Genomic DNA, 26,679 nt, shown 5'->3' on the forward strand with positions numbered 1-26,679 from the left:
TGCAGCTTTGCATGATAGCCAATCAGCTTCTAACTCCAGCTTGTTAACAAAAAAAAGAAAAATGGAAGCTGGTTTCTATGCAGAGCTGCACCAAATTTTGCACTCTCCAGTTTTAGTACATCAACGCTAATCTATCCATGTTTTCACCCAAGATTCACACAGCTTTTACCCAAAAATCACACAATTTTGGGGGAATTTAAATGAATCTTTGGTGAAAGCTCTGTGACTCTTGAGTAAAACATTGATAAATAGACCTGTAATGCCGCGTACACACAGTTGTTTTCTGCGATGTAAAAAAAACGACGTTTTCTGTGAAGTAAAAAACGACGTTTTTGAAACTTCAATTTTCAAAAACGATGTTGCCTACACACCATCGTTTTTCTCACAATGCTCTAGCAAAGCGAGGTTACGTTCACCACGTTTTTCCATTGAAGCTCGCTTCATAACTAGCTTCTGGGCATGCGCGGGTGTAAAAACGTTGTTTGAAACGTCATTTTTTGCTACACACGGTCAATTTCTGTGAAGTCAAAAACGACGTTTTGAAAAACGACACATAAAATTGAAGCATGCTTCAATTTTTTTTGGTCGTTTTTCAGAAGACATAAAGCGTCGTTTTCTCCCACACACGGTCAATTAAATTGACGTTTTTAAAAACGTCGTTTTTTTACATCGCAGAAAACGACCGTGTGTACGCGGCATAAGAGTTTACAGTGTAATTGCTATGAAAATTGCTATGAAAATAATTGCTCTTTGCTCCCTCAGGCTTATATATATATAGGAAAACCATTGTCTGCATTCCCAAACACTGTTCAAGGATATGTATGGGGTGTTGGGAGAAAACATTTCGGTTGAGTTTCATGTTCTCCGGCATTTGATGGGACTTCTAAGGTGCCAGTAGATTCAAACAACTCATTTATGGTTAAGATAAAATGTATTTTTTATCAACACATAGTTGTTAAACGTATCTATCACAGATATAACAATATACAGTAAAACCTTGGATTGCAAGCATAATTTGTTCCTGGAAATATGCTTGCAATCCAAAGTACTCGTATATTAAAGCGTATATTAAAATTTCCCCATAAGAAATAATGGAAACTCTGATAATTTGTTCCACAACCATTATTTCATAAATCCTTCAGTTTATAGTCCATATGAAAAGATTATAGCAATGTTGTGGAACCATAAAATGTCCATTCACAAATTGAAGCCTCCACAAGCGAATTAACCCCCCCATAGCGGTATGATTAAATTTAGAAAAAAGGTGCTGAAAGCGGTACCATTATTTGCAAGGAAATTTGGCGTTTTATACTGTAGGCCTGTAATTCTTAGGAATAACTCACTTAAATCTGTCCAAACAAGAGTCTAGTAGGCATCCCGGGTATGAATTTTTTTTTAAAACAAACTTATAAATTATAATATAATAAATAATTATAAATAATTATAACAAATAATAATATAATAATTATAATAAAAAATATTCAATAATGTAATCAACTCAAAATCACTGAAATTTGCTCAGTTGCAGAATTGTCGCTGTCATTACTTTTTTATGACGAATTTCCACACAAATCGCTATCGCACAATTCTGCAAGTGATTATAATTTATTATCGCTGTTTTCTAGCTGCTCTAAAACCATTTTTGACATAAAGGGACACTTTTGGTTGCTATGGACAATCTACAGTTTTCAGGCAGAAAGAAAAGTTTTTATTATATAAAAGTACATGTAGAACACTGGGCAGACCACTAGGGACAAGGGGGGGTGTGTATTTTTTACATACAGTACTGTAATCTATAAGATTACAGTATACTGTATGTAAGGTGTTTGTTTAACTTTTTGAATTTGGCGCTGTTCTCCGCCCCCGTGCGTCGTAATGTCGCAGGGAACGGAGATCGGCGGCACACAGAGGCACTGTGTGAATCAAGCGAGCACCCGCTCGCTCACACAGCGCGGTGGCATCGCTGGATCCAGGGACAAGGTAAGTAAACCAAGCCTGTGGATTCTGCGAGGCGAGCCCGAGTCTGACTCGGGGTTACCAATCGCAGCACAAAAATGTAACCCCGAGTCAGACTCGGGAATACCGCCAGGGGGGTTAAGAGCAAAATCCAGCAGGAGCTACAGAGTATAAAATAGAAGAGAGGCGCCTCTGAGTGTAGCAATATGGTAACATTTAAATGAAGAGACAACATTTAGAAACTCACATGGTTGATGATTAAAACAGGAACATCTAAGTATGCAGACATCCTGGGTAAAGCTGTCCACGTAGACTGTCATCCGCACCGCCGACTCTCACCGCTGTCAGTCTGCAATCGTGACCAGGAAGACTACCCTGCAGTAGAACAATCTGAAAGCGAGGCTTGAAGTGTTCATGGAACACACCATGGAAGGGATGATGTCTATAGCGGTGCGGAGGATGGTCAGGGGTGTCCAAACTTTTTTCAAAGAGGGCCAGATTTCATGAAGTGAACATGCGTGAGGGCCGACCATTTTGCCTAACATTCTTTGAACCACTGAAACTCGGTCTAAGCGTTCGTCCGAGCACCAATACACTGCCCAACAAGAATTATCTTGCCTTAGTGGCTGTATGTGGTGAAGAGATGAGCTTGGGCGTGTTATTTGGATATACCGTATTTATTGGCGTATAATTTTCAGGGAAATTTTTTTTTTTTTTAAATAAAGATCTGGGAAGCAAAATAAGGGTTAGTGCTCATCAATGCAGTCTAATCAGCGCCCATCTGAAGCCTCACCATTGCCATGAATGCAGCCCCACCATTGCCATCGGTGCAGCCTGATCCACCATTGCCATCTGCAGCCTCAAAGGGGACAGGGAGGGGGACGGGACGAGCGCCAACACATTACATACAGGAGAATTTGTTTTCTCTGCAGCCTCTTTAATACAAAGTCCCGCCTCCTATGATTGTCAGAACAGTTGTCCAAAGGCAGCGCATAAGACTGGACTTCCTATTACAGAGGCTGCCGTGTAAACAAACAGGAAATTCTCCTGTATGTACGGCACTCGCTCCGTCCCCTGCCTGTTCCCTCCAAGGCAGCCAGCATATATATCTTTTGTGGCCCCAGCTCTCCGGGCTTCGTTGGGGGCCACAAAAGTTATACATGTCCAGATTACCAGACGGACCGTTCAAAACCGGAATACGGGCAGCAATTGGCCCGCGGGCCGGACTTTGGACATGCCTGGTCTATGTGGACAGCTTTACCCCGGATGCCTGCAGACTTAGGCCGGTCCAAACCGATGAAAACGGCCTGAAGTCCAGTTCGACCGTGTGTACGGCCCATCGGTCTGTTGTCCTTCGGACAAAAATTAGAGAACTTGCTTTAAAATCGAACCGATGGACGGCTGATCATCAGTCCAAACCGATGGTTAGTACACAAAACCCGCGCATGCTCAGAATCAAGTCGACGCATGCTTGGAAGCATTGAACTTAGTTTTTTTTCAGCATGTCGTGTATTTAACGTCACCGCGTTCTGACCCGATCAGTTTTTGAACTGATGGTGTGTACACACATCAGACCATCGGTCTGCTTCAGCGGTGAACCGATGAAAACGGTCCGTCGGACCATTCTCATCGGATGGACCGGTTGTGTATACGCGGCCTCAGATGTGTCTGTTTTAATCATCAACCATGTGAGATGCTAAATGTTTTACCTTTTATTTTTTATACTCTGTTTTATACTCTGAAATGACGCTACTTGTATATCAAGACATCGCTTGTTTTAAGTCAAAATTTATAAAAAAAAATTTGCTTGTCTTGCAAAACCAAGTTACTCTCAAACCAAGGTTTTACTGTATATAGAAACAAAGTCATTTGATTAGGGTGATTCAGATAATTACCGTATTTATTGGGGTATAGCGCGCTCCCGCGTATAGCGCGCACCCCTAAAGTTGCCCCGAAATTCCTGTGGAAAAAAGATTTTTGTACTTACAGTTTTGGTGTCTTGCGCGGCGTCCATCAGCGGCCTCGTCGGGTCCGGCGTCCGTCTGCGGCTTCGGGTGTCCCTTTTCGTCGGGTCCGGCGTCCTTCTGCGGCGTCCTCCCCGCTCGTTTCCCGCTTTCCCCGCACCGAGTTTGAATACTGCGCCGGCATATACCGAGCGCAGTACACTCGTGTATAGTCGGGCAGGCTCGGCTACTCTCGCGCTCGCGTCCTGTACGTCCAGGACGTCAGCGCGAGAGGAGCCGAGACTGCCCGACTATACACTAGTGTACTGCGCTCGGTATATGCCGGCGCAGTATTCAAACTCGGCGCGGGAAAGCGGGTATCGGCGTATATCGCGCAACCAAGATTTTTCCCTGATTTTCAGGGCAAAAAAGTGCGCGGTATACGCCGATAAATACGGTACATTTTCCATCATTTTGTGTAACCTTTATACCACCACTTACTGAGATTTTGAAAAAATTGGAAGCTCTTATAATATTACTGTGGTAATACCTCTTGTGTATATGTGGAGGGCAGGGTCCGCTCAGTACACGTTGTAGTCTATCAGTGGCAATAATGGTGAAGCAAATAGAGACCGTGGCAGACTTTACTGCATTCTTGGCATCTGCGGGTGACAAACTGGTTGTCGTTGTTTTCACTGCAGTATGGTGTGGACCGTGCCGAATGATTGCTCCCATATTTGAGGAACTTTGCAAAACACATTCTGATGTATTCTTTTGTAAAGTAGACGTGAATGACGTAGCGGATTTATCAGAATCGTGTGGCATCCACGCCATGCCTACTTTTCAATTTTACAAAAACAAAGAAAAGATTGAAGAATTTTCTGGTGCAGAAGACGCCAAGCTTAAGGCAACCATTGCTAGGCTGAAATAAGAAGCGCGTGAAGCTACTGAAATCCGCCCCAATGTATAAGGCTATTCTTCTCTCTCTCTCTCTCCCCTCTCCTTTTTTTCTTTTTATCAAGATGGTTTTATTGTTTTTTTTTTTATATGTAAATAAAAAGCAAATGTACAATAATATTACTGTGGTGGAAGGAGAGGAGAATTTTAACCTGTTTCATCACCCTACTTCCTCAGGAGACAGGGAAAGATATAGCAATGTCCACCCTAAACAAGACCTACTATAACAGAACCTGACTGCACTTCACACCAAGGAAAGAGGCCACCTGGAAAAGTATTTGTAGCTGCTGAATTTAATATTCACACGCCCAAGTGAAATTCCTCTGTAAAAAGAAATTATAACTACAGAGACAGTTATTATAAAAAGTCGAGTAGTATTGCCCCTTTAACAGAAGCTGTCTGCGCATTTAATCTGGGGAAAGTCATAGGCTCAGTTTCTAGCTGGCTTTTTATTTTTACATAATGCCAGTGCAGTGGGCAGCCACACTATTTTAATGAATGGGGATACACTACATGCAACCATTTAATGTAAAGTCTAAGCTCTGAAACATATAATTGTGATCTAAATATAAATCTGTTTGGGGACTTATAGCTACACTTCAAGACAGGATGATAACTCATTTTATGCTGGGTTGACATTAAAACAAAAACAACAGCAAAAAAAATAAAATCATGTTAGTTATATGCACAGTTTTACTGTGTATCCTTTTAAATATTTTTTTCCCCATGAAAACAAGGAGATTTAAAGCGGGACTTCACCCGAATTTTTTTTTTTAACATTAGATTGAGGCTCATTTTGTCAAGGAGAATCGGGTGTTTTTTTTTAAAATCGAAGCAGTACTTACCGTTTTAGAGAGCGATCTTCTCAGGGCCGGATTAACAATGGGGCTGATGGAGCTGCAGCTCCAGGCCCCTTTCTCAAGATAGGCCCATTTGCCCAAAAAAAAAAAAAAAAAAAAAAAAAAATTTTTTTAAGATTTTTTTTTTTTTAAGATCGAATTTGGGGGGTTGTAGCTCGATGACCAGAGGTCACAGAAACCCCACATTGGGGGGGGGTAGGTAGGTGAAGACCTACCCCACAACTGGTTAAAATATGGGACGGCTATCATTTATGGTTCCGGAGATACGGGCCTGCTTGCACAGCCTGTCAGAAGCTACATTCAGAGCGGCCAATATAAATACAAGCTGACACACTACAGCAGACCTATAGGATCACAGTGCTTATAATAATTATTTGTATATTACTCATGGTAATTAACCCCTTGCCACCCAGGCCAATTCTGACACTTCTCTACTACATGTAAAAATCATCATTTGTTTTTTGCTAGAAAATGACTCTATGGTGGTCTTTGCACTTTTTATGTTGCACGGTACAGAGCTGCACGATTCTGGCTAAAATGAGAATTGCAATTTTTTTGCTTAGAAGATAGATCACGATTCTCTCACGATTGTTGCGGCGTAACATCATCTTTCACATTAAAACAAAAACAAAAACAAAAAATGGGCTAACTTCACTGTTTTGTTTTTATGGTTTTTATTATTCATTGAAGTGGGAAAATGCAGTGTGACATAACATATTGCAGCAATAGCCATTGTATTCCCTAGAGTCTCTGCTAAAATATATATAATGTTTGGCAGTTCCAAGTAATTTTCTAGCAAATAATATTGCTTTCTAACTTAAGAAACAAGTGTTGGACTTTAAGTGGTTACATTTAGTTACAATGTTAGTTAGTTACAATGTTTCATTTTGTTTACAAACTTCGTAGACTGCCCAGATTTGTTCTTTACACACAGAAGTGTATCCCTTTGATCTAAGAAGGAAGTGTCAGTTACAATGTTTCCTGTTAAAAACTTGCCAGACTGCCCAGATATTTTCTTTTGACAGCTGAAAGTCTCTCCACTTGTTATATGAAAGAATCAGCAAACTCTGCATTGAAGATCGTCAGGGGGGTTGAATCGAGATCACGGTTTTTTTCAACGATTAATTGTGCAGCTCTAGCACAGTATTTGCGCAGCAATTTTTCAAACATGTTTTTTTGGAAAAAAATGTTTCATTCATTAAAAAAACAGTTAGTTAGTTAAGTTAGCACAATTTTTTTTGGTATCCTAAGCGATGCTTTACATTTTTTTAGGTTACATGTTTAGAGTTACAGAGGTCTAGTACTAGAATTATTGTTCTCGCTCTAACGATCCTGTACATAGTGCCCACTGTCATACTCTCCACACTTCTCTCCTATACATAGTACCCACTGTCATACCCTACACACTCCTCTCCTGTACATAGTGCCCACTGTCATACCCTCCACACTCCTCTCCTATACATAGCGCCACTGTCATACCCTTCACACTCCTCTCCTGTACATAGTGCCTGCTGTCATACACTTCTCTCCTGTACTTAGTGCCCACTGTCGCACCCTCCACACTCCTCTCCTGTACATACTGCTCACTGTCATACCCTCCACACTCCTCTCCTATACATAGTGCCCACTGTCATACCCTCCACACTCCTCTCCTATACATAGAGCCCACTATCATACCGTCTACATTCCTCTCCTGTACATACTGCCCACTGTCATACCCTCCACACTCCTCTCCTGTACATACTGCCCCATCATACCCTCCACACTTCTCTCTGGTACGTACTACCCTCTGTCATACCCCCTCACTCTTCCTGTACATACTGCCCATTGTCAAACCCTTCACACTCCTCTCCTGTACATAGTGCTTTTTTCCGTACCCTTTGTACTCCTCTGCTGTACATAGTGCCCACTGTTAGACCCTCCACATTCCTCTCCCTCACCTGCACATACTTCCCACTTATATACTGTGATACATTTGCCTATATGTCTCAGTTTACTGCTCCCTGCTAGCCAGGTTATTGATGTGCTAATGTCCCCTCACTATTTCTAAAGGTTGATTGATCTATTGTGTTGTGTGAAGGAGAGCTGGGTTTAAGTGGCTTGTGTTAATTATTCTGATTGCTTCATTGTGGTAATTATCTCTCTATATGCGGGGTCGAGCGGTCTGGTTGATGTATTCAGTACAGCTAGAGCTCAGCGTCATTGATGTCATTGTCTAAAGAAAATGTGTTTCAGCATCGGCCCCGTCGTGTCTACCTATAATCTGTATGGAAGCCCCAGTGTGAGGGGGGCGGAGATTTGTCATTGTAACAGTTTTGGAAATGACATATAAGCTGTGTGATATAACATTAAAGTCTGTGTTGTTCAAGCAGTAAGCTGGTCTCATGTGTGGCTTTCTGGGCGATTCCAGGGATATCCCTCCTCGTGGAATATTGGGGTGATTTTCGTTATGGGAAGAAGGGAACGTTGACGGGGATATCATACCGATACCGTCACAATTGGTTGGTAGCAGTGGGATTTTTCCCTTCTATTCCCCTTCACACCCGGATTCCAAGCAGACACTGGAAGAACTACTGGAAGTTCGTGGAAGGATTGCTAGCAACAAAACCAAGCGGGTCATCATAGCAGAATCAATGGAGCTAGACCAGGAGGACGGGATTGCAGCAACGCCAGCAGTACAAGAGATGGAGACACCAGTGATTCAGGAGGAGGAATCGCCAGCCAACAAGCTAATGAGAGAGAAGCTAGCGTGGTTCGGCCCGAACCCAACGCCAGATGTGGTACTGAAAGTGATGGACATGTTAGTAAACGCAGAGCTACAGAAGGATAAACAAATAAGAGACGCAGAGCTACAGGAGGATAAAGAAATAAGGGACGCAGAACTACAGAAGGATAAACAAATAAGAGACGCAGAACTACAGAAGGATAAACAAATAAGGGACGCAGAGCTACAGTTAAAACTGGCAGCAGTCCAACAAGCAGCCGCACCTTCTACGAACAGTGAGTACAGCACAGCAGACGCAAGGAAGATTCCGTTTAGCGCTTTTAAAGCTTTTGATGAAAAGGACTGTGAGATTGATAACTTCCTGGCGGATTTTGAGCGACAATGTAACCTGCACCGAATAGCTAGAGGAGACTGGGTTTCAATATTGTCAGGCAAACTGTCAGGCAAAGCTTCTGATGCTTTCCGGACCGTGCCAGATCAGGATATCCATAGCTACGCCCGGGTTAAAGAAGTGCTCCTGGCTCGTTATGCAGTAACCCCAGAGTCCCACAGACAGAAGTTCAGGGACTCACGCAAAACCACGAAAGACTCTTATGCGGAATGGGCATGCCAATTGTCCCGGTCGGCCTCTAACTGGGCTAACAGCAGCCAGGCCACCACCGCAGAGGACATTTTGCAACTAATGCTCCTGGAGCAATTTTAAAATCACATCCAGACGGACGTCAAGGATTGGGTGAGAGATCGCAGGCCCATGACTCTACCAGAGGCCGCGAAGTTGGCGGATGAATATGCAGATACTCGCAAGACGAACCAGGTCACACCACAGGAACAACCTCCACCACAAACGGTGCCCTCACACCCACCAACCGCTAGATACCAACCTCCTAACAGACCGGTGACATCTAGCCCTCGCTATCATCGCCAGGAGGGCAACGAACAACGCTGCTTCCGGTGCAAACAGCTTGGTCACTATAAGCAGAATTGCCCCATGAATGACAACACCAGGTCAAATTGGTCTCAACCTGGGTACCGCCCACCAGCAGCAGCCCATTGTGTAGACTCGGCTTGGGATCCAAAGGAGCTGGGTCAGGAAGAACCATTGGGCACCCCTTACGAAGCCCTCATGGTACAATCTGTTATTACGGACAACAGGGAACACCATTGTCAGCTGGTCATGGGCGACAGCCCTGAGCCGGAGGGGCCCTGGAGGGAGCTGGGCAGAAAGAGGCACCGCCGGCCACCCTTCAAGAAGAAGAGGTCCTGGAAGCCGTATAACAAGCTGACCTGGGAGGAGAAGAAGCGACTGGAGGAGAGGGAGTCGCAGCGGGCGTCCCAGATGCGTGCCGAGATGTTCGCCAAGGGCCCACCGGTGGCCCCTTACACCACCACCCAGTTCCTGATGATGAAGGACCACGTGGAGAGCCTGCAGGACATGAGCAAGCAGGAGCTGATCCGTGAGTACATAGAGCTGGAGGAGTGCATAAGCCGCATGGAGGAGGAGAACAACCACCTGAGGTCACAGCAGGCTGACCCCCCCAGGCTCCATGAACTGGAGATGGAGCTGGAGAAGCTCCAAGAGGAGAACCGGCGGCTGCGGAGGGAGCAGGGGGTGGCTGACCTTATGGGGCTCTGAGTCCCCTCTCTCCCCCCCCCCCCCCGGACTCTGAGCACCAGTGCTACAACAAATATAACTTTTTCTTTTTATGAATCTCCTGGGATTGTCACTTCAGAGCCATAACCTGCCCCCTCCCATAGCGGGACACCTAGACGGCGGCGCACAGACCCATTCGCTGTCTTCACACTGACTTCTGGTGACTTTGCAGATCGCACAAAGACTTGGGGACTGACCGGCGTGTGATCTGACGACCCGGTGACATACCTGAGTCTGAAGCAGTTGCCAAGGGAGGTCAGTCATGCCAAACGGAGTTAACCTCTGACTAATAGCTCTGAACCCGTCAACCCTACTGGACCAGGGAAGGTCCAACCGGGTTTGCCGGAGCAGGGAGCAAAAGGGGGGGCCATTGTGATACATTTGCCTATATGTCTCAGTTTACTGCTCCCTGCTAGCCAGGTTATTGATGTGCTAATGTCCCCTCACTATTTCTAAAGGTTAATTGATCTATTGTGTTGTGTGAAGGAGAGCTGGGTTTAAGTGGCTTGTGTTAATTATTCTGATTGCTTCATTGTGGTAATTATCTCTCTATATGCGGGGTCGAGCGGTCTGGTTGATGTATTCAGTACAGCTAGAGCTCAGCGTCATTGATGTCATTGTCTAAAGAAAATGTGTTTCAGCATCGGCCCCGTCGTGTCTACCTATAATCTGTATGGAAGCCCCAGTGTGAGGGGGGCGGAGATTTGTCATTGTAACAGTTTTGGAAATGACATATAAGCTGTGTGATATAACATTAAAGTCTGTGTTGTTCAAGCAGTAAGCTGGTCTCATGTGTGGCTTTCTGGGCGATTCCAGGGATATCCCTCCTCGTGGAATATTGGGGTGATTTTCGTTATGGGAAGAAGGGAACGTTGACGGGGATATCATACCGATACCGTCACATATACCGTCCATACTCCTCCCCTATGTCGCTTACCGACAAAAACAGTTCTTTAAAATTATACTGAATATCCTCAATGTTACCAGCTCTAGAATGGACACACTTTTGTTAGTTCAACTAAAGGAAATATCAGTTCATATATTTGTTCTGCCCCATTATTAGTACTCATTTAATTTTGTGATTACTACTATGATGTATAGAGGAACATCGGGGATCTCAGCTACTCTAAATATAGCACTTATATAAAAAAGTGGCCCTGAAAATATTTTTTAAATGTTGGCAACTGTGCACTTAGGCACTGTCCAAGGGCCACAGGGTCAGTAGGGGGCCCCATGAGAGGCTCCTGGGATCCTGTGATAATAAAGCGGTAGTAAACTTTCCTGACATTACTACTTTTTAGAGGCCCTGGGGTAGGTTATGCCACAATGTACAAGTATGCACAGCATATTAGCACATTAGTGTACACTTACATTTTCAGACTGAGCCCTCCAGTGCTGCGATGAATCAGGCGGGGCCCGGGCGCTTCCATCTTCACCCGGTCTTCCTTCTGGGTTCTGTGCCTTTGGTCACTTGCCTTGGCTGGGCTGTGTTCATGTCATTCCCACGCATTTATTTATTATTTATTACACCCCATTCACACCTCCGCGACAAAACGCCCGACGCCGGCCGCTCGTGCCGCTGGAGGGGAGAATTCCCATTGCTGTCTATGAGATGGTTCACATCTCATAGACGCCGTACACCTGCGGCATGAAAAAAAAGTCCCGGACCCTTTTTTTCAGGCAGCATTGGCGTTCGGTCATACAAAGCAATAGGAAGGATTTGTAAAAAAAAAGTTACACTATTCGCGGCAAAATACGCCGCGTACGCGGCGTTACTTGTCGCGGAGGTGTGAATGCAGCCTAAAAGGCCCCACCAAAATCCTCAGAACCAGGCCCATGATGTTCTTAATCTGGCCCTGGATCTTCTCCACCGCTTCCGGGTATGGTCTTCGGGACTGGGCGTTCCTATTTGATTGACAGGCTTCCGACGGTCGCATACATCGCGTCACGAGTAGCCGAAAGAAGCCGAACGTCGGTGCGGCTCTATACGGCGCCTGCGCAACGACGTTCGGCTACTTTCGGAAAATCGTGACGCGATGTATGCGACTGTCGGAAGCCTGTGAACCAAATAGGAACGCCCAGTCCCGCAGCATACCCGGAAGCGGCGGAGAAGATCTCTCTCTAAAACGGTAAGTACTGCTTCGATTTTAAAAAAACAACCCGATTCCCCTTGACAAAATGAGCATCAATCTAGTGTTAAAAATTAACTTTTTGGGTGAACCTCCACTTTAAGTGCTGGTTCACACGGGGGCAAAAACCGACTAACAGCGTAACTTTGCAAGGCGACTTCAGCACGACTTGGAGCAACTTACAATAGGGTGTACAGACATCCCCGGTTTTTGGGGACAGTCCCCGGATTGAGGACACTGTCCCCAGATTGAGGACACTGTCCCCGGACCAAGTCTGTCCCCGATTTTGTCCCCTGATTGGACTTGAACAGGGGCTGGGGCAATTTTATTCTGAAAGAACCTGCTCTCTATGCTAATGAGGGTCCGCTCTTGAGCCTCGCTCTCTGTGTCCATTGACACAGACAGTGGGACTCGGCCCCCTTTCTACTGGCTTTGATTGACAGCAGCAATAGCCATTGGCTCCTGCTGCCTCAGAATAGCCTGCGTTACCAGGAAGTGAGGGGAGAGAAGAGCTGCAGACACGCACAGTGCTGGATCAAGGGAGGACTCAGGTAAGTAGAAAGGGGGCGCAGGTAAGTAAAGCTGGTTCAAAACGAACAATTTCCTTCACTAATTGCTGCACTGGCTCTAAGAACTATATGAACTGTATGTAGCTTCAGCTACATACAGTACACAGTGCTGGGATCTGGCTGTGAGACAGAAAATTTCAATCTCACACCTGGAACAAAATAGAGTTGGTCTGAGTGGTGCTCAGCCATTCATAGGCAGCTTTGTATTCTGTGACTGCATACAAAGCTTCCTCTGATTGGCTGAGGTGGAAAGGTGGGGTGATAATGTCACGCTGTCCTACTTGGCTGATTAGATGCTGACTAGATGCAGGCACTGTGTAGCCAAGAATTTTCCACCTGGCTCCCTTGAAAAAAAGTAGTTTGAAAAATGTACTTTTGTTGATTCGGCAGGAACCTGACAAAATTCAATCAGTGTATGGTCACTTTACTCATTACACTGTTTCCCTGCCTCTGAATGGACAGAGTTTCAAGTCAGACAGTTGAACCTGCAGCAACTCTCAGACCTCAGGTGGCGTATTACCTTCTAAAACAAGCTTAAAGCAAATCTCAACCCTAATCAGGTGACATTTAGGGCCCAGTTTAAATTGAGGAGCAACAATGTTGATCCACACACTTGGCTCCCTTTTTTCAGTTCACAAAAAAAAAAAGAAAGACCACAATGTGGAGCGTGTGGTGTCCCACAGAATCTTCTTCGCTTAAGGCAGCATTCACACCTGTGCAACGCAACACATTTTTAGGGTGCTTGTTGGTGCGTTTGATGTGCAACAGCTTAGGACAGCATAGTCACTTGAATTCACAAATGCTCCAAAGCAGCTATTTCTTTGCTACCAAGCCTTTTTGTGTTCCACATTTTTTTTGCACGTTTTAATGCGTTAAACCACAGGACTGCTACCCGCGTTTAAAGTGCCGCGAAAAATGGCTACAGCCAGGCCCGGACTGGGACAAAAAATAGGCCCGGGCATTTTGGAATGAGCAGCCCATTACACCTTAACCGGCCCATCCCCACTCTCCATCCTAAAGGATCCCTCGGGAGAGGGGAGGGGGAAACCCTGCAAAGGTGCAGGGGGCAAGGGGACAGGGAAAGAGCAGGGGGAGCAGAGAGCACAGAGAAGAACCTTGAGAACACTGGGTGGGGTGAGAGCACAGGGGAGGTGGAGAGAATGAGGGGGGCATAGAGCACAGGGGAGAGGCAGAGGTCACAGGGAGGAAGAGGAGAGCACAAGGGGGCCAGAGAGCATGGGAGTTTGGAGAGCACAGGGAGTGGGGGGTTGAAGAGCACAGGGGGAAGCAAAAACACAGGGTGGGGCAGAGAGCACAGGGAGGGCAGGAGAGCACGAGGGGTGAAGAGCACATGGGGGAGGCGGAGATCACTGGGGGGAGGCGAAGGGCACATGGGGGGCAGCAGAGAGCATGGGAGGAGGTGGAGAGCACAGGGGGTAGGTGAAGATCAATGGGGGGCTGGAGAGTACTGGGGGAGAGGCGTAGGGCACAGGGGGCAACGTAGAGCATGGGAGGAGGTGCAGAGCACAGTGGGGGCTGGAGAGCACTGGGGGGCTAGAGAGCACTGGGGGAGAGGCAGAGGGTACAGGGGGCAGCATAGAGCATGGGGGAGGTGGAGAGCAAAGGGGGGGCTAGAGAACACTGGGGGGGCTAGAGAAGACTGGGGGGGCTAGAAAGCACTAGGGGAGAGGCAGAGGGCACAGGGGGCAGTGTAGAGCATGGGGGGAGGTGGAGAGTATAGGGGGAGGCGTAGAGCATTGGGAAGGTGGAGAGCACAGGGGGAGGCATAGAGCATTGGGAAGGTGGAGAGCACAGGGGGAGAGACGGAGGGAACAGGGGGGCAGCATAGAGCATGGGGGGAGGTGGAGAGCACTGGGCTGGGGTGTTAAAGAGCACAGGGGGCTGGAGAGCACAGGGTGAGGTAGAGAGCACTGGGGAGGCTAGAGAGCACTGGGGGGCTAGAGAGCACTGGGGGAGAGGCAGAGGGCACAGGGGGGCAGCATAGAGCATGGGGGAGGTGGAAAGCACAGGGGGAGAGATGGAGGGCATAGGGGGCAGCGTAGAGCATGGGGGGAGGTGGAGAGCACAGGGGGAGGCGTAGAGCATTGGGAAGGTGGAGAGCACAGGGGGAGAGACGGAGGGCACAGGGGGGCAGCGTAGAGCATGGGGGAGGTGGAGAGCACTGAGCTGGGGTGTTAAAGAGCACTGGGGGGCTGGAGAGCACAGGGTGAGGTAGAGAGCACTGGGGTGCTAGAGAGCACTGGGGGAGAGGCAGAGGGCACAGGTGGGCAGCATAGAGCATGGGGGAGGTGGAGAGCACAGGGGGAGAGATGGAGGGCATAGGGGGCAGCGTAGAGCATGGGGGGAGGTGGAGAGCACAGGAGGGAGGTGGAGAGAAGAGGGGGGCTGGAGAGCACTGGGAGGGATAGAGAGAATTAGGGGGAATTGAAGGGAGCACAGGGGGAGGTGGATAGCACTGGGGGAGAAGTGGAGGGCACAGGGAGAGGTGGATATCACAGGGGGAGGTGCAGAGCACAGGAAGAGAGGCAGGGGGCAGCAGAGAGCATGGGTGAGGTGGAGAGCACTGGGGGGGCTAGAGAGCCCTGTGGGGGGCAGCAGAGATGAGCAGGATAGGTGGAGCGGTGGGTTGGCTGCATATAGAAGAATCATTCTCTCCATCTTCTTCCCGCAGTATCTGAATGCCTGCGAGAGGGAGAGGAGCAGAAGCAGGCATTCAGAGACCGCGGGAAGAAGATGGAGAGAATGATTCTTCTAGATGCAGCCACCCCACCGCTCCTCCTATTCAGGTTACAGGGGCCGGCACTAACGTTTTCTCGGAGAGATCCCATCTGCAAAACATGCTGTAGCTCCTCACCCTTCCTGGTCACGCCCCCCGGCACCAACGGCTAAACTTCACTGGCGGCCGTGGAGCGGTGTCTCATCTAGTCCCTCCCCCTTCTTGTTTACGTCCTCTTGCTGCAGATCCCGATGCCGAAGGCTGAGCCTGAGGCTGAACTGGCAGCCGGGCAGCCGAGGAAAGGTCGGAGGACCGGCGCGGGCTTACAGAGCAGCCAGCCTTGGCCCCGCAAGCAAGACCAGCGGCCCGGCGGCCGCGGCCCACTGGGCATATGCCGGTTTGCCCTATGGCCAATCCGGGCCTGGCTACAGCGCCGGCTCAATTTGCCAGGAGGATGTCTATGGAACTTCTCTCATGATCGTGCTTCCTGCACACCCCTTGTGGCGCACACGAGCAGGGATCTGTGATTGCTGTGTCCTTGGGACACAGCTGATCACCAACTGGGGTAAAGAGCCAATCACAGTGGCTCTTTACCATGTGACCAGCTGTGTCCAATCACAGCTGATCACTGTGTACATAGTAATTGCCGGTTATCAGCAGTCCTCTCCTCGTGCTGACAGCGCATGAAGAGCGGAGAGCCAAAAAAAATTCCACACAGGGGACATCTACACTGATAATCAGGGCACTCATTATTAGTGTCCTGATTATCAATGCAGCCCCAAGAGTGATCACAAGTGCTGCAGAACTGTACCCATCAGTGCTGCCAATCAGTGCCCATCAGCCTGTCAGTGGTCATCAGTGATGCCCATCAGTGCCCACCAGTGATGCCTATTAGTGCCCATCAATGTTGTCTATTTGTGCCCATCAGTGCTGCCTATCAGTGCCCATAAGTGATGCCTATCAGTGCCCATTAGTGCTGCCTATTAGTGCCCATCAGTGCTATCTATCAGTGCCACATATCAGTGCAGCCTCTTTAGTGCCTCCTCATCAGTGCTCATCAGTGCAGCCTATCAGTGCAGCCTCATCACCACTCATCAGTGAGGGAGAAAAATTACTTGTTTAGAAAATTTTATAACAGAAACTAAGAAAACCTTTTTTTCCCCCAAAGTTTTTAGTATTTTTTTGTATGTTTAGCAAAAAAGTAAAACCCCAGTGGCGATTAAATACCACCAAAAGAAAGCGCTATCTGTTTTAAAACAATGATAACAATTTTGTTTAAATGACAATTGCGCGGTCATGCAACACTGTACCCAAAGTGTAACAGCGCTGAAATCTGAAAATTGGTTTTGGACAGGAAGGGTGTGAAAGTGTCCAGTGGTTAAAATGTATCTATGGTCAAAATGTAAGATTATGTATTAATTTCCACATTGTATTTCAATTATTTTTTTATTTTTATTTTAAGTGTATTTTGTGCGTGTACTCGAGAGAGGAGCCGAACTGCAGGAGTTGGGAGTAGGCAGGCCTCCCCCAGAGGCAATCTGCCACCTTTCTCCATGCCCCGGGTGGCAATGGCGGGTGTGTGAGGGGGTCCTCCCACACAGCCCGCCCTACCTGCTCCGCTTTGAAGCCCAACGGGGCAGAGGGACTCCCCTATAAGGGAGTGAGAGGATTTGCCCGCTCAACCATTAGTCCCCGTTAGTCCTTCGCCTCTCTTTTTAGAGACCGCATGGTCAAAGTGCGTGCATGTTAACCCAATTTCGAGTGCGTGTAAGTGTGGTGGTTTTTGTGGGAGGGGGGGTGGACGTACTAAGCGCAGGCTTACCTCGCATAGCACACCCACCGGGAGTCAGGCTGAGACCACCAAACTCAATTCTAGACATGTGCACAGCAAAAATTTTCGTTTATTTCTGTTTCGTTTCTGTTCGTTTATCGTGATTCGTAACGAGTCGTAATTTCGTAAGACGTTAGTTATCGTATTCGTACTCTTTAGTATTTTCGTAACACTCTTTTTTCCGTTTCCGTTTTTTTTTGTTAGTTTATTTTTCGTTGAATCGAGATTCGTATTTTCGTTATGTTTTGTATTCTGCTTCGTTCGTATTTTTTGAATGAATTTATTTGTTTATTCGTTTTTACGTTGGTATATTTTTCGTTTTTTTAGATTCGTATTTACATTATATTTACCATCGTGCCGCATTCGTATTTTCGTAGGAAATAGATCTTCGTTGTTTTATCATCATTCGTATTTTCGTGTCTTGTTTCATTCGATTGTAAAAACGTGCTTTAGTAGATCTTAGTGCATTCGTAATTCAGTTAAAATACATTTTACGTTGATTCAACACACTACTCATTGTAATTTTGTAAATCTAACTTGGCTGCGATAGACTACTTGACGGTCTTACTGATACTGACTGATTATTACTTTCGTAAGATTGTTTGAGTAAATTTGTAATCGGGCCTTAATTCGTTATTTTACGCAATGTGTCAGAATTGCTCCGCTAACGCTGCTAATGTGTGTTGTAAATCATTCGTACTTTCGTAAGTACATCGCAGCAAATCTTAACCATTCGAAAATGTCATACTTTACTTTCGTTTTCGATGCGCGGCTTATAGCCTCCGCCCCTGGACTCCATTTTGAGACGGTGTATGAGTGCGTGGTTTGGCGAGGGAGGAACAGAGAGCAGGGCAGAGGTGGGCTTGTCGAATTTCGACTTGTTTTTGTGTGGTGGTTTCACTGGTTTGCTATCTTTTGGGCAATTAAAATCATGTATAGGAGTGAGAATGGACATGTGAGTGTTGAGACTGAGAGTGAGAATGTTGGTGTTAGTCAGTGTGTTGATGTGAGACTTGTTGGTGTGACTGAGAGTGAAGTGGAGGAGAGGTGTGGAGCAGATGAGATGAGTGTGGTGGAGGAGAGGCATGGAGGGGAGAAGAGGCATGGAGGGAAGAGGAGGCGTGGAGGGGAAGAGAGGAGTGGAGTGGAGGACAGGTGTGGAGGAGAGGAGAGGAGTAGAGTCGAGGAGAGGCATGGAGGGGAGAGTAGGCATGGAGGGAAGAGGAGGCATGGAGAGAAGAGGAGGCATGGAGAGAAGAGGAGGCATGGAGGGGAAGAGAGGAGTGGCGTGGAGGAGAGTAGTGGAGTGGAGGAGAGGAGCGTAGTGGAGGAAAGGCGTGGAGGAGAGAGGAGGCGTGAAAGGGAGGAGAGGAGGGTAGTGGAGGAAAGGCGTGGAGGAGAGAAGAGGCGTGAAAGGGAGGAGAGGAGGGTAGTGGAGGAAAGGCATGGAGGGGAGAGGAGGCGGGGAGGGGAGGATTGGTGTGGAGTGAAGCCGAGGCATGGAAGGGAATGTGGAGGTGTAGTGGAGCGGGAGCATGGCAAAGAAAGGAGACATGTGGCCCCTCCTATGTCAGATAGTGCGGACTCAGATGTGCAGCAGAACAAGCGAACCAAGAGACAGAAATCAAGGGGACCCATATATACCAAAGAGGAGAATGCTGCATTGGTTGCTGCAGTATCAAAAGAAAAAGTGACACTCTTCTGCCAATCCGTGCCAGCATCTGAGAAGTCAGCAGCCTGGGAACGAGTCCGGGACTCCGTGAATGCGGTCTCCAAGTTTCACAGGCCCACCAATGGCGTCAGACACAGGTAATTAATATTAAAATATTCTTTCACTCTTGTGTAAAAAATACACAGTTTTGTAGTCAATAACAAAAAAGTAACAGTTCAACGTAACCAAAAAATTTATTTGTCACAGCCACATGCTGAACAGTATACATATAACCATCACAATGTGAAAAGAAATGTGGTTTTCAAAAAACATTAATCTAAGTATTTGTTTTTTTATTAATGTAATTGTAATGTTTATGTACATTTGCAGGTTCTATGATTGTCGGGCAACGGTTACAAAGAAGATGCAGAGGCTTCGACTAGGACAAAACCGAGGAAAGCCTATCAAGTTGCGAGAGTGGGAGGCGGAGCTAAGAGATGTCCTTCTGGCAGAGGATGTCCCTGGATTCAGCAGCAGGGGTCAAAATCATAGAGCTGGTGGTGAGGAAAATTAAATATATCATTATAATTTATATATATTGCAGTTATAATATATTTGTAAAGCTATCTTATTGTTTATGATGACTACACATGTATGACTTTTATTTTTATTTTTTTACATTCATGTTTTCCAGATCAAGAAACATCATCCTTGGAAGGATCAGCTCCAACTCCAAGTACATCCTATCAACAACATTCTGGTGGTGAGTACCCAACACAAAGGATATCTAATGAACTGCTATTTACTACTTGGACCAAGTCACTGTGCCATGCAGACCGTCACAGTTGAGACAATTAGGTGCCGTTTCTGTCTCCCTGGCTACTCAGCTTTCACTATCACAGTCGAGAGCAGAAGGCTCGTTATGCACAGTGAGCCGAAAAAATAGCAATGCAAAATAGTGGGCAGCAATAGAGCAGCTGAAGAGAACTTTTTAAAATTAACCAGCAGGTGATTGGTTGGTTGCTATGCGGCCCTAACAAACAACATTATGCTGGATAACTTCAGCAACTTCTGCTCCACCCACTATAGTATTTATTGTGTCTACGGTTCTGTGTGCCCAAGCAAGGTAGCAAGGTCAGAGCTGTGGATGCTGAATTGTGACGGGGGCAGAGCTGCGTGGGGCTGTTAGGTGAAGGTGGGTCAAGTTGCAGGGTGGGACAGAGAACACAGCTGTTCACATGTGCTGTGAAGGTGGGTGAAATTTACCACTGTGAAGGGGGTTCAGATCAGAACATAATTGTGAAGGGGAAACTGTCATGTGAAGGTTCTGATCAGGTTCTGAAGGTTCTGAAGGTTACATCAGCTTCTGAGGAAGCTGATGTAAGAAATGTGATTTTTAAATCAAAAGGTGGGTATAGTAGTAGTATGTATGCACCCTTCCAAATTCAAACTTGCCTGCTTTCATTTTGTGACTAGATTTTGAGGGATGCCGAGAAAGGGGTGAGAGCTCCGCCAACAGCATAGTTTGAAAGGGAGTCCTTCTCTCATCGATCACAGGGGGGGAAGAGAGAGGAGAACACATCGATAACAGCTTTGATTTGACATTGCCGTGTTCCCCGCCGCTTGCTGCCACATACATCCCCTCCTCCGGGACTTTTATCCTGTCCAATCCCAGGACGGGCGATCTGTAAATTAAAGTTTCCTGGCCATGGGGCAGGGCTGTTTAGTAGCGGGAAAACATCAATTGAAATGAAAGCGTTTATCGCTCTTTACCTGCAGCACATGTAGGCTGCATGGTGGGCACAGGGTGCATTGGTGGGCACAGGCTACATAGGTGGGCACAGGCAGGCTTCATTGGTGGTTTTGGATAAAGTTGGTGTTAATATTTTTTTTTAATATTTTATTCTGCATAAAACAATTTTGTGTCATTTAATGAGATAATTTATGAGGGCGTGTTTAGGGGTTGAATTAGGGGTGGGGCAAGCTAAGGGTTGGGTGTGGCAACTAACTGTTGGCTAGTAACCCTTGAGGCCTGGCTAGTAGCTAATTTAGCCCTGGTACTATGTATATGGGGGTTGTAGTAAATGATATGTAGATACTTGATAGCATATTTTACATATATTTTGTTAATCTTAAAAATTGCCAGAAATGTAACATCTGTTTTAACACATCAGCAACTTCTGATTATATTTTACATTTCCTCAGTCCATTTTTGGTTGAATATTTGATTTCATAGTAGAAAATATTGTAGTTATACGACATATCTCAGGCAAAAATTGTAAATACAGCTGTTGACTTTTTCATGAACATTACCTTGACTCTTCACTCTTTCTTCCGTCTTTAACAGAAAGCTGCATTCAAGACCCTCCAGCATCGGCTTCTGGCAGGACCATTGCTCCTCCTCAGGGTAAGTGCATGATCTGGGAAGAAACAGGACACAGCACTAACTCCATTATCATCATGTACCCTATTTACACATAGGCATTTTCATGTAATACACCTAAAAGTTCAATTTAAAAATTCGTACAAAAATGACACCTCATACCTTTAGAACGTGAAAGTGAAAGGGACACTGTGATTTGAAGGGGGATTGATATATCAAGGAGGACTGCGCAAACTGTGGAAATAAATGAGAGTGGCTGTGATGTCAGAGATTCATTCCTATCACAAAGATTTTTTGCTGAACTCCACCGTGTTGAAATTTTTTTTCTGCCTTTGGTTCTTTTAATGATTTTGAATTTAGTAGCCCTTATTGAAAGGTGTTCAACAGCTCTTTTGCGCTTTTTTTTTAAACTACCGTTAAGCCTATAATATCTATACATAATATCTCTATAACCTGTATGGTTTAGAAGATATTCGCCCTGCAAACCTAGCACGGCACACTAAATTACTTACAAGGTTATTAGCTCATAATGAGCTAGTATGCTGTGCATACTAGCTCATTATGCCTTTGCTTTACAGGTATTTTTTTATCTTTTAGTGGGTATAAAAGCGCTACAAAGGTTTTTGCAGTAGGATATCAAAAATACTACGATAATAAATTTAGAAGACATATGCCCTTTTTACCTGCAACCTACTGGGACCCTTTAAGAACTTTATCTTCAACATTATCTTCACTCTTTCTTCCGTCTTTAACAGAAAGCTTTTCAGGAGTTAAATGTGCGTGTCATATGCTGATAAATATGTTATCTAATAAAGAAAAAAGATTTTCTGTTTAAGGCATTTTCTGTTTCTGCAATTTTTATATTGTATTTATTTACTTCTATAAAGGTTATTTTATTAAATAACCTTTTAAATTTTTTTAACTTTAGGATATAAATGCAATGTGTAGATTTACCTAAATAAGTTTAAATTGATTTTTTGTTTTCTCTCAATCATTAATACAACTTATCCCCCCTCCCCAACTCAATCTTTCATTTGCTCCATTATTCAATATTACTACTACATAAAAGTCTAATCTGAATAAATTCATTACTATGAACGCTTTCATCATTCATCAAACTTTGCCTATCTTATCTATTTCAGATCAGCAATACCACCCTGAGAGGAGAGTACAGTGCAGCCCGCACTCTCCTGTTCTTCTTTTGGAGAGGCTGGAGATTCAGCCAGAGATTACCCCTATCATTCCCCAGACTCCTGATTTCTCCCCCGGCCCAGAGGAGGAGCACAGAGGACAAGGTTCATTCATTCAGCCACCCCATGCCCTGATGCCACCTACTGCTGTACCGCCTTTCCCAACTGTGCAGGAGATCATTCTGAGGGAGCTTATAGAATTAAGGTGTGACAACCGAAAACTACAACGAAAGGTCAAAAGGCTTACCCGGCTTACCCATCAGTTGAGCAGGCAGCAAACTGAGAGTTTTGAAATAATTTTGGCCCGGGCAAGCCAACAACACAATTAGGCATTGGACAGAGTATATTTTGTTTACTTGAAGATATTTCCAGACACATTGCTCCAATGCCTGGGAGCTACGATGAACATATAACCAACAAAGACGTTTTGAAAAATGAAGGCTAGACCTTCCTCTGCCCATCTCATCGCAAATTATTATGCAGAATCGATCTTTTTACTGTTCCTTGATTTTGGTAGAAACGTTTTCTTATGCTGCCAAGTTACACCTACCCAGCATGTGTGTTTGTAATTTCTATGAAAATATTTTTTTTTTTGTGAATATAAAACTATTTTTGGTCTAATATTATTATTATTATTATTATTTATTTATATACATCATCACATTATCTGCTAAATTATTATGTATTCATTTCCCACACACAATAGTATTTTATTCCGAACTTCAAACTCTAAGGGCCAGATTCACAGAGTAGATACGACGGCGTATCTGCTGATTCGCCGTTGTATCTGTTGTTCTATCTATGCTATAGATAGCCATAAGATCCGACAGCTGTAATTGTTTTACACTGTCGGATCTTAAGATGCAATACCGCGGCCGCCGCTGGGGGGGAGTTTGCGTCGTAAACCAGCGCCGGGTATGCAAATTAGGAGTTACGGCGATCGACGGCGGTTTTTCGCGTTACATAGTTACATAGTTACATAGTTAGTCAGGTTGAAAAAAGACACAAGTCCATCCAGTTCAACCACAAAAAATAAAAAAACAAAAATAAAAAACACAGTAAAATCCTATACACCCAACTCCATTCCCACAGTTTCACGTCGCAAAGTTAGTCTTTTTTTTTTGGTGCCCTAACTTTAGTCAGCAAGCGTATTGCTGTCTAAAAGTATGGCCGTCGTTCCCGAGTTGAAATTTTAAAAATAACGTCGTTTGCGTAAGCCGTCCAGTAATACGGAATTACGCTACGCGCGTCGCCGTTCGAAAAAATTACGTCACGGCGCGCAATGCACGACGGGAGTTCGGAAACGGAGCATGCGCGGTAGGTCCGGCGCGGGAGCGCGCCTAATTTAAATGGCACACGCCCATTTAAATTGTCCCGCCTTGCGCCGGAGGCCGCCGGCGTAGGTTTGCATCGCAAGTGCAAGTACTTGCGATGAAAAATTGCGGCGGTGTAACGTAGATGATACGTTACGCCGCCGCTCTTCTATGTGAATCTGGCCCACACAGTCTACCTTAAACTATTCATTTATATTTTAATGTTTCCCCACTGTTAGTGGACACTGGACAGTAAAACAACACAGGAAGCAGGGGGGGGGGGATACTAACAGCAGTGGGAGTGTGGATACTGGAATAAGATAGCCAGGGTGAAAAATTATAGACCGAGGGGCTAGGGAGGTAGCGGAGGACAATATAAGTAGACATTAGGGAAAAACATGTATCCCACTATCACATCTTGTAAAGACACGTGGAGGCATTTTGCAATTTTGTATCTTCAAATGGTATGCAGCAGAGCTGAGTTAGGCAGAGAATGTACCCGATCGGCAGGGATGGACTGGGACAAAAATTTGGCCCTGGACTTCATCCAGACTGGCCCACTTTGACAGGACAACTCCCGCAACCCCCCCCCCCCCGGCCACCCAAGCCCCCTCTCCCCCTTCACTAGCCCCTAGCCGTTCTACTTTATTAGGCAGTACCACTGGGGAAGCTAGACATTATTTCACCCGGGGCAAAGAATCAGTTTGGTGCCCCCCCCCTTATGGGACAAGATTAGGCAGAAGTGAGAAACTCCCAGGCCATAGCTGTTAAATCAGCTGTCCGTCCCCTCCCCCATGCTCCTCTGTCGTCCCCCCTTGCTCCTCTGGTCCTCCCTCTGCTTCTTTGTTCCCCCCCAGGTGAGCGCTGTGGGTAGGGAGAGACAGAGGAGCTGAGGGGGGCGGCGGTCTGCTGTCACTGAAGCCGGCCCACTGAGCCATCGGTCCACCGGGAAACTCCCTGTAGTCCCAATGGCCAGTCCATCCCTGCCGATCGGTAAACTAATGAGAAAATATCTGCTTTCGCTGCAATGGAATTTTAATCACTATTCCAAAAGATAATACAGTTCCCAGTCTCCCTGTTCTTACCTTGCATGGAGCTGAGCAGCATTCAGATCCCTGGTGGTCAGAATGGAATCAAAATACCAGGGCCAAGATAAAGCATGAGTTTAGATTTGTAGCTCTGGGAAGTGTGGAGGTGATACACTGACAATGGCATAGAAGAAATTATTTCGATGTCAAAAAACCTAAAATAAGTAACACAACTGTATTCCATATATACATCAAAATAACATTTTTGCACATTATGCATTCCATGACACACACCAATATACTTACTCACACCCACTTAAAATATACATATACACAGTGACACACACTGACCCATAAAGACGACACACACTTTAACTGACAGACACACTGGCCAATAAATGAAGTGCCTTGTAAACAAAGCCAGACTGACCCAGACACTTAATCACAGAAAAACACAGACATACTCACATTGACCCTTAAACACACAGACTAACCCCATACTCACTCACACACAATGACAAATAAATGTGATTTATTTAAAAAAAAAAGTCATACAAGTATATCATTATAACATCCTAAGTGGGGTTTACTCTTAGTCTTAATACTTACTATGAAGTGCTGAAAAAACCTCATGTGTTTTTCTATTTGCTTCCTCCTCATCCACATCCAGGTCCAATGTTAGGCATGCATGTGAGACATGACGTCAGTAAATTGCAACTGCAAAAAAAGAGAGAGGGATATAAATTAGAAGAAATAATTAATGGAATGATGGAAGGTGAGTAGGGGAAAATTGATAAGCCACTCACGTGTTTAAGGGTGCCACAGGCAACATACTTAACCAGGATTAAATCCATAGTGTGGTGAGATGTCTTCCAAACGTGAACTGTAATATTTCTTCTTTGAGGGCAGGTGGCAGCAGTCTGCACTGCAGCAAGAGCACAGTAGGAGGAGAGCCCCAGTGTTTGTGGGAGTATTGCGAGCCGTGGAATTGTGGAGTAGGTTTCTTTATGGAATGGTAGCTTTTTTTTTTTGTGGCTTAATTTCAGAGCCAAGGAGTCAAAACATTACTCCAAAAACGAATGAAAAATAAACAAACTAACCCCAGCTTGGGTTGATAAAATTCTTGCAAACGGTGGTAGTAGATATTGGATTTGTGAATGTAAACAAAAACTATTATTATTTATTAATTATTATTATTATTATTATTATTATTATTATTATTATTATTACCCTTATGCATAGATCTACTTCAATTCAAACGTTTGCAAGTTGTAAGATGTGATGGGAAATAATAAAATCAACAAAAACAAACATAGTGCATGTCAGGATTCAAAATAGATATATCAACAGAAATGAATAAATATATAGTACTTTTAGCTACCTGGAAGACTATATTAATGCTTACCTGTATGTAGGTGCTTGAAATACCTCCATTCATGGTTTAGGGGATAATTTAGAACGATCGTGCATTTTCTTAAGGTGGTCATGCCAGGACTGGCAGACCTGCGTGCATAGCATAGAAGCTGATTATGTAATACTCACCTGCGATCAAAGCCCCCGCTGCAGTGGCCGACACATCATCGGGCAGCAGCATGTAGGCCCGGAGTTACTTCGGGGTTTTGCGCTGTGATTGCCCAGAGACGCTAAACCTGCACGTTTAACAGCGGGATTACATGTCGCCAGCCGTTGTGTCGGCCACCGCAGCGAGGTTTTCGCCGATCAGTGGTATTACATAATGAGCTAGTATGCTATGCAT

The 26,679-nt window shown here is 45.4% G+C and overlaps 2 protein-coding genes and 1 long non-coding RNA gene across 7 annotated transcripts; 2 read left to right on the top strand and 1 right to left on the bottom strand.

Moving 5' to 3' along the window:
- The first annotated feature begins 4,478 nt into the window (after positions 1 to 4,478).
- LOC120916876 (thioredoxin-like) lies at positions 4,479 to 4,861 on the top strand. Its single transcript, XM_040327819.1, has one exon. It carries the CDS (start codon positions 4,513 to 4,515, stop codon positions 4,828 to 4,830), a length of 318 nt encoding a protein of 105 aa, XP_040183753.1. The 5' UTR covers positions 4,479 to 4,512; the 3' UTR covers positions 4,831 to 4,861.
- Positions 4,862 to 18,780: 13,919 nt separating this feature from the next.
- LOC120917216 lies at positions 18,781 to 23,203 on the top strand. Its single transcript, XM_040328348.1, has 5 exons — positions 18,781 to 19,167; positions 19,400 to 19,569; positions 19,704 to 19,772; positions 21,357 to 21,416; positions 22,535 to 23,203. Exons 1-5 carry the CDS (start codon positions 18,926 to 18,928, stop codon positions 22,909 to 22,911), a joined length of 918 nt encoding a protein of 305 aa, XP_040184282.1. The 5' UTR covers positions 18,781 to 18,925; the 3' UTR covers positions 22,912 to 23,203.
- Positions 19,239 to 26,059, bottom strand: LOC120917217. Of its 5 annotated transcripts, none has more exons than XR_005744177.1 (6): positions 25,730 to 26,059; positions 25,533 to 25,640; positions 24,981 to 25,138; positions 22,076 to 22,198; positions 21,323 to 21,626; positions 19,239 to 19,563 (listed from the first exon to the last, which is right to left on the bottom strand). It is a non-coding gene; the product is annotated as an uncharacterized LOC120917217 (long non-coding RNA). The 5 variants fall into 5 exon arrangements; XR_005744178.1 differs by having other exon boundaries at positions 21,323 to 21,429; positions 21,555 to 21,626; positions 25,533 to 26,059; XR_005744179.1 differs by having other exon boundaries at positions 21,323 to 21,429; positions 25,533 to 26,059.
- Between the last annotated feature and the right edge of the window lie 620 nt (positions 26,060 to 26,679).

This window comes from Rana temporaria, chromosome 11, assembly GCF_905171775.1.
Source record: "Rana temporaria chromosome 11, aRanTem1.1, whole genome shotgun sequence".
NCBI lineage: Eukaryota > Metazoa > Chordata > Amphibia > Anura > Ranidae > Rana > Rana temporaria.

What these genes read in the sequence shown, in the direction of transcription:
- LOC120916876 (XM_040327819.1), top strand. Translation starts at nt 4,513, where the DNA reads ATGGTGAAGCAAATAGAGACCGTGGCAGACTTTACTGCATTCTTGGCA.
- LOC120917216 (XM_040328348.1), top strand. Translation starts at nt 18,926, where the DNA reads ATGTCAGATAGTGCGGACTCAGATGTGCAGCAGAACAAGCGAACCAAG. An exon ending in ACCAATGGCGTCAGACACAG is followed by an intron (nt 19,168 to 19,399) that starts GTAATTAATATT and finishes GTACATTTGCAG; the next exon opens with GTTCTATGATTGTCGGGCAA. An exon ending in CTATCAACAACATTCTGGTG is followed by an intron (nt 19,773 to 21,356) that starts GTGAGTACCCAA and finishes CGTCTTTAACAG; the next exon opens with AAAGCTGCATTCAAGACCCT.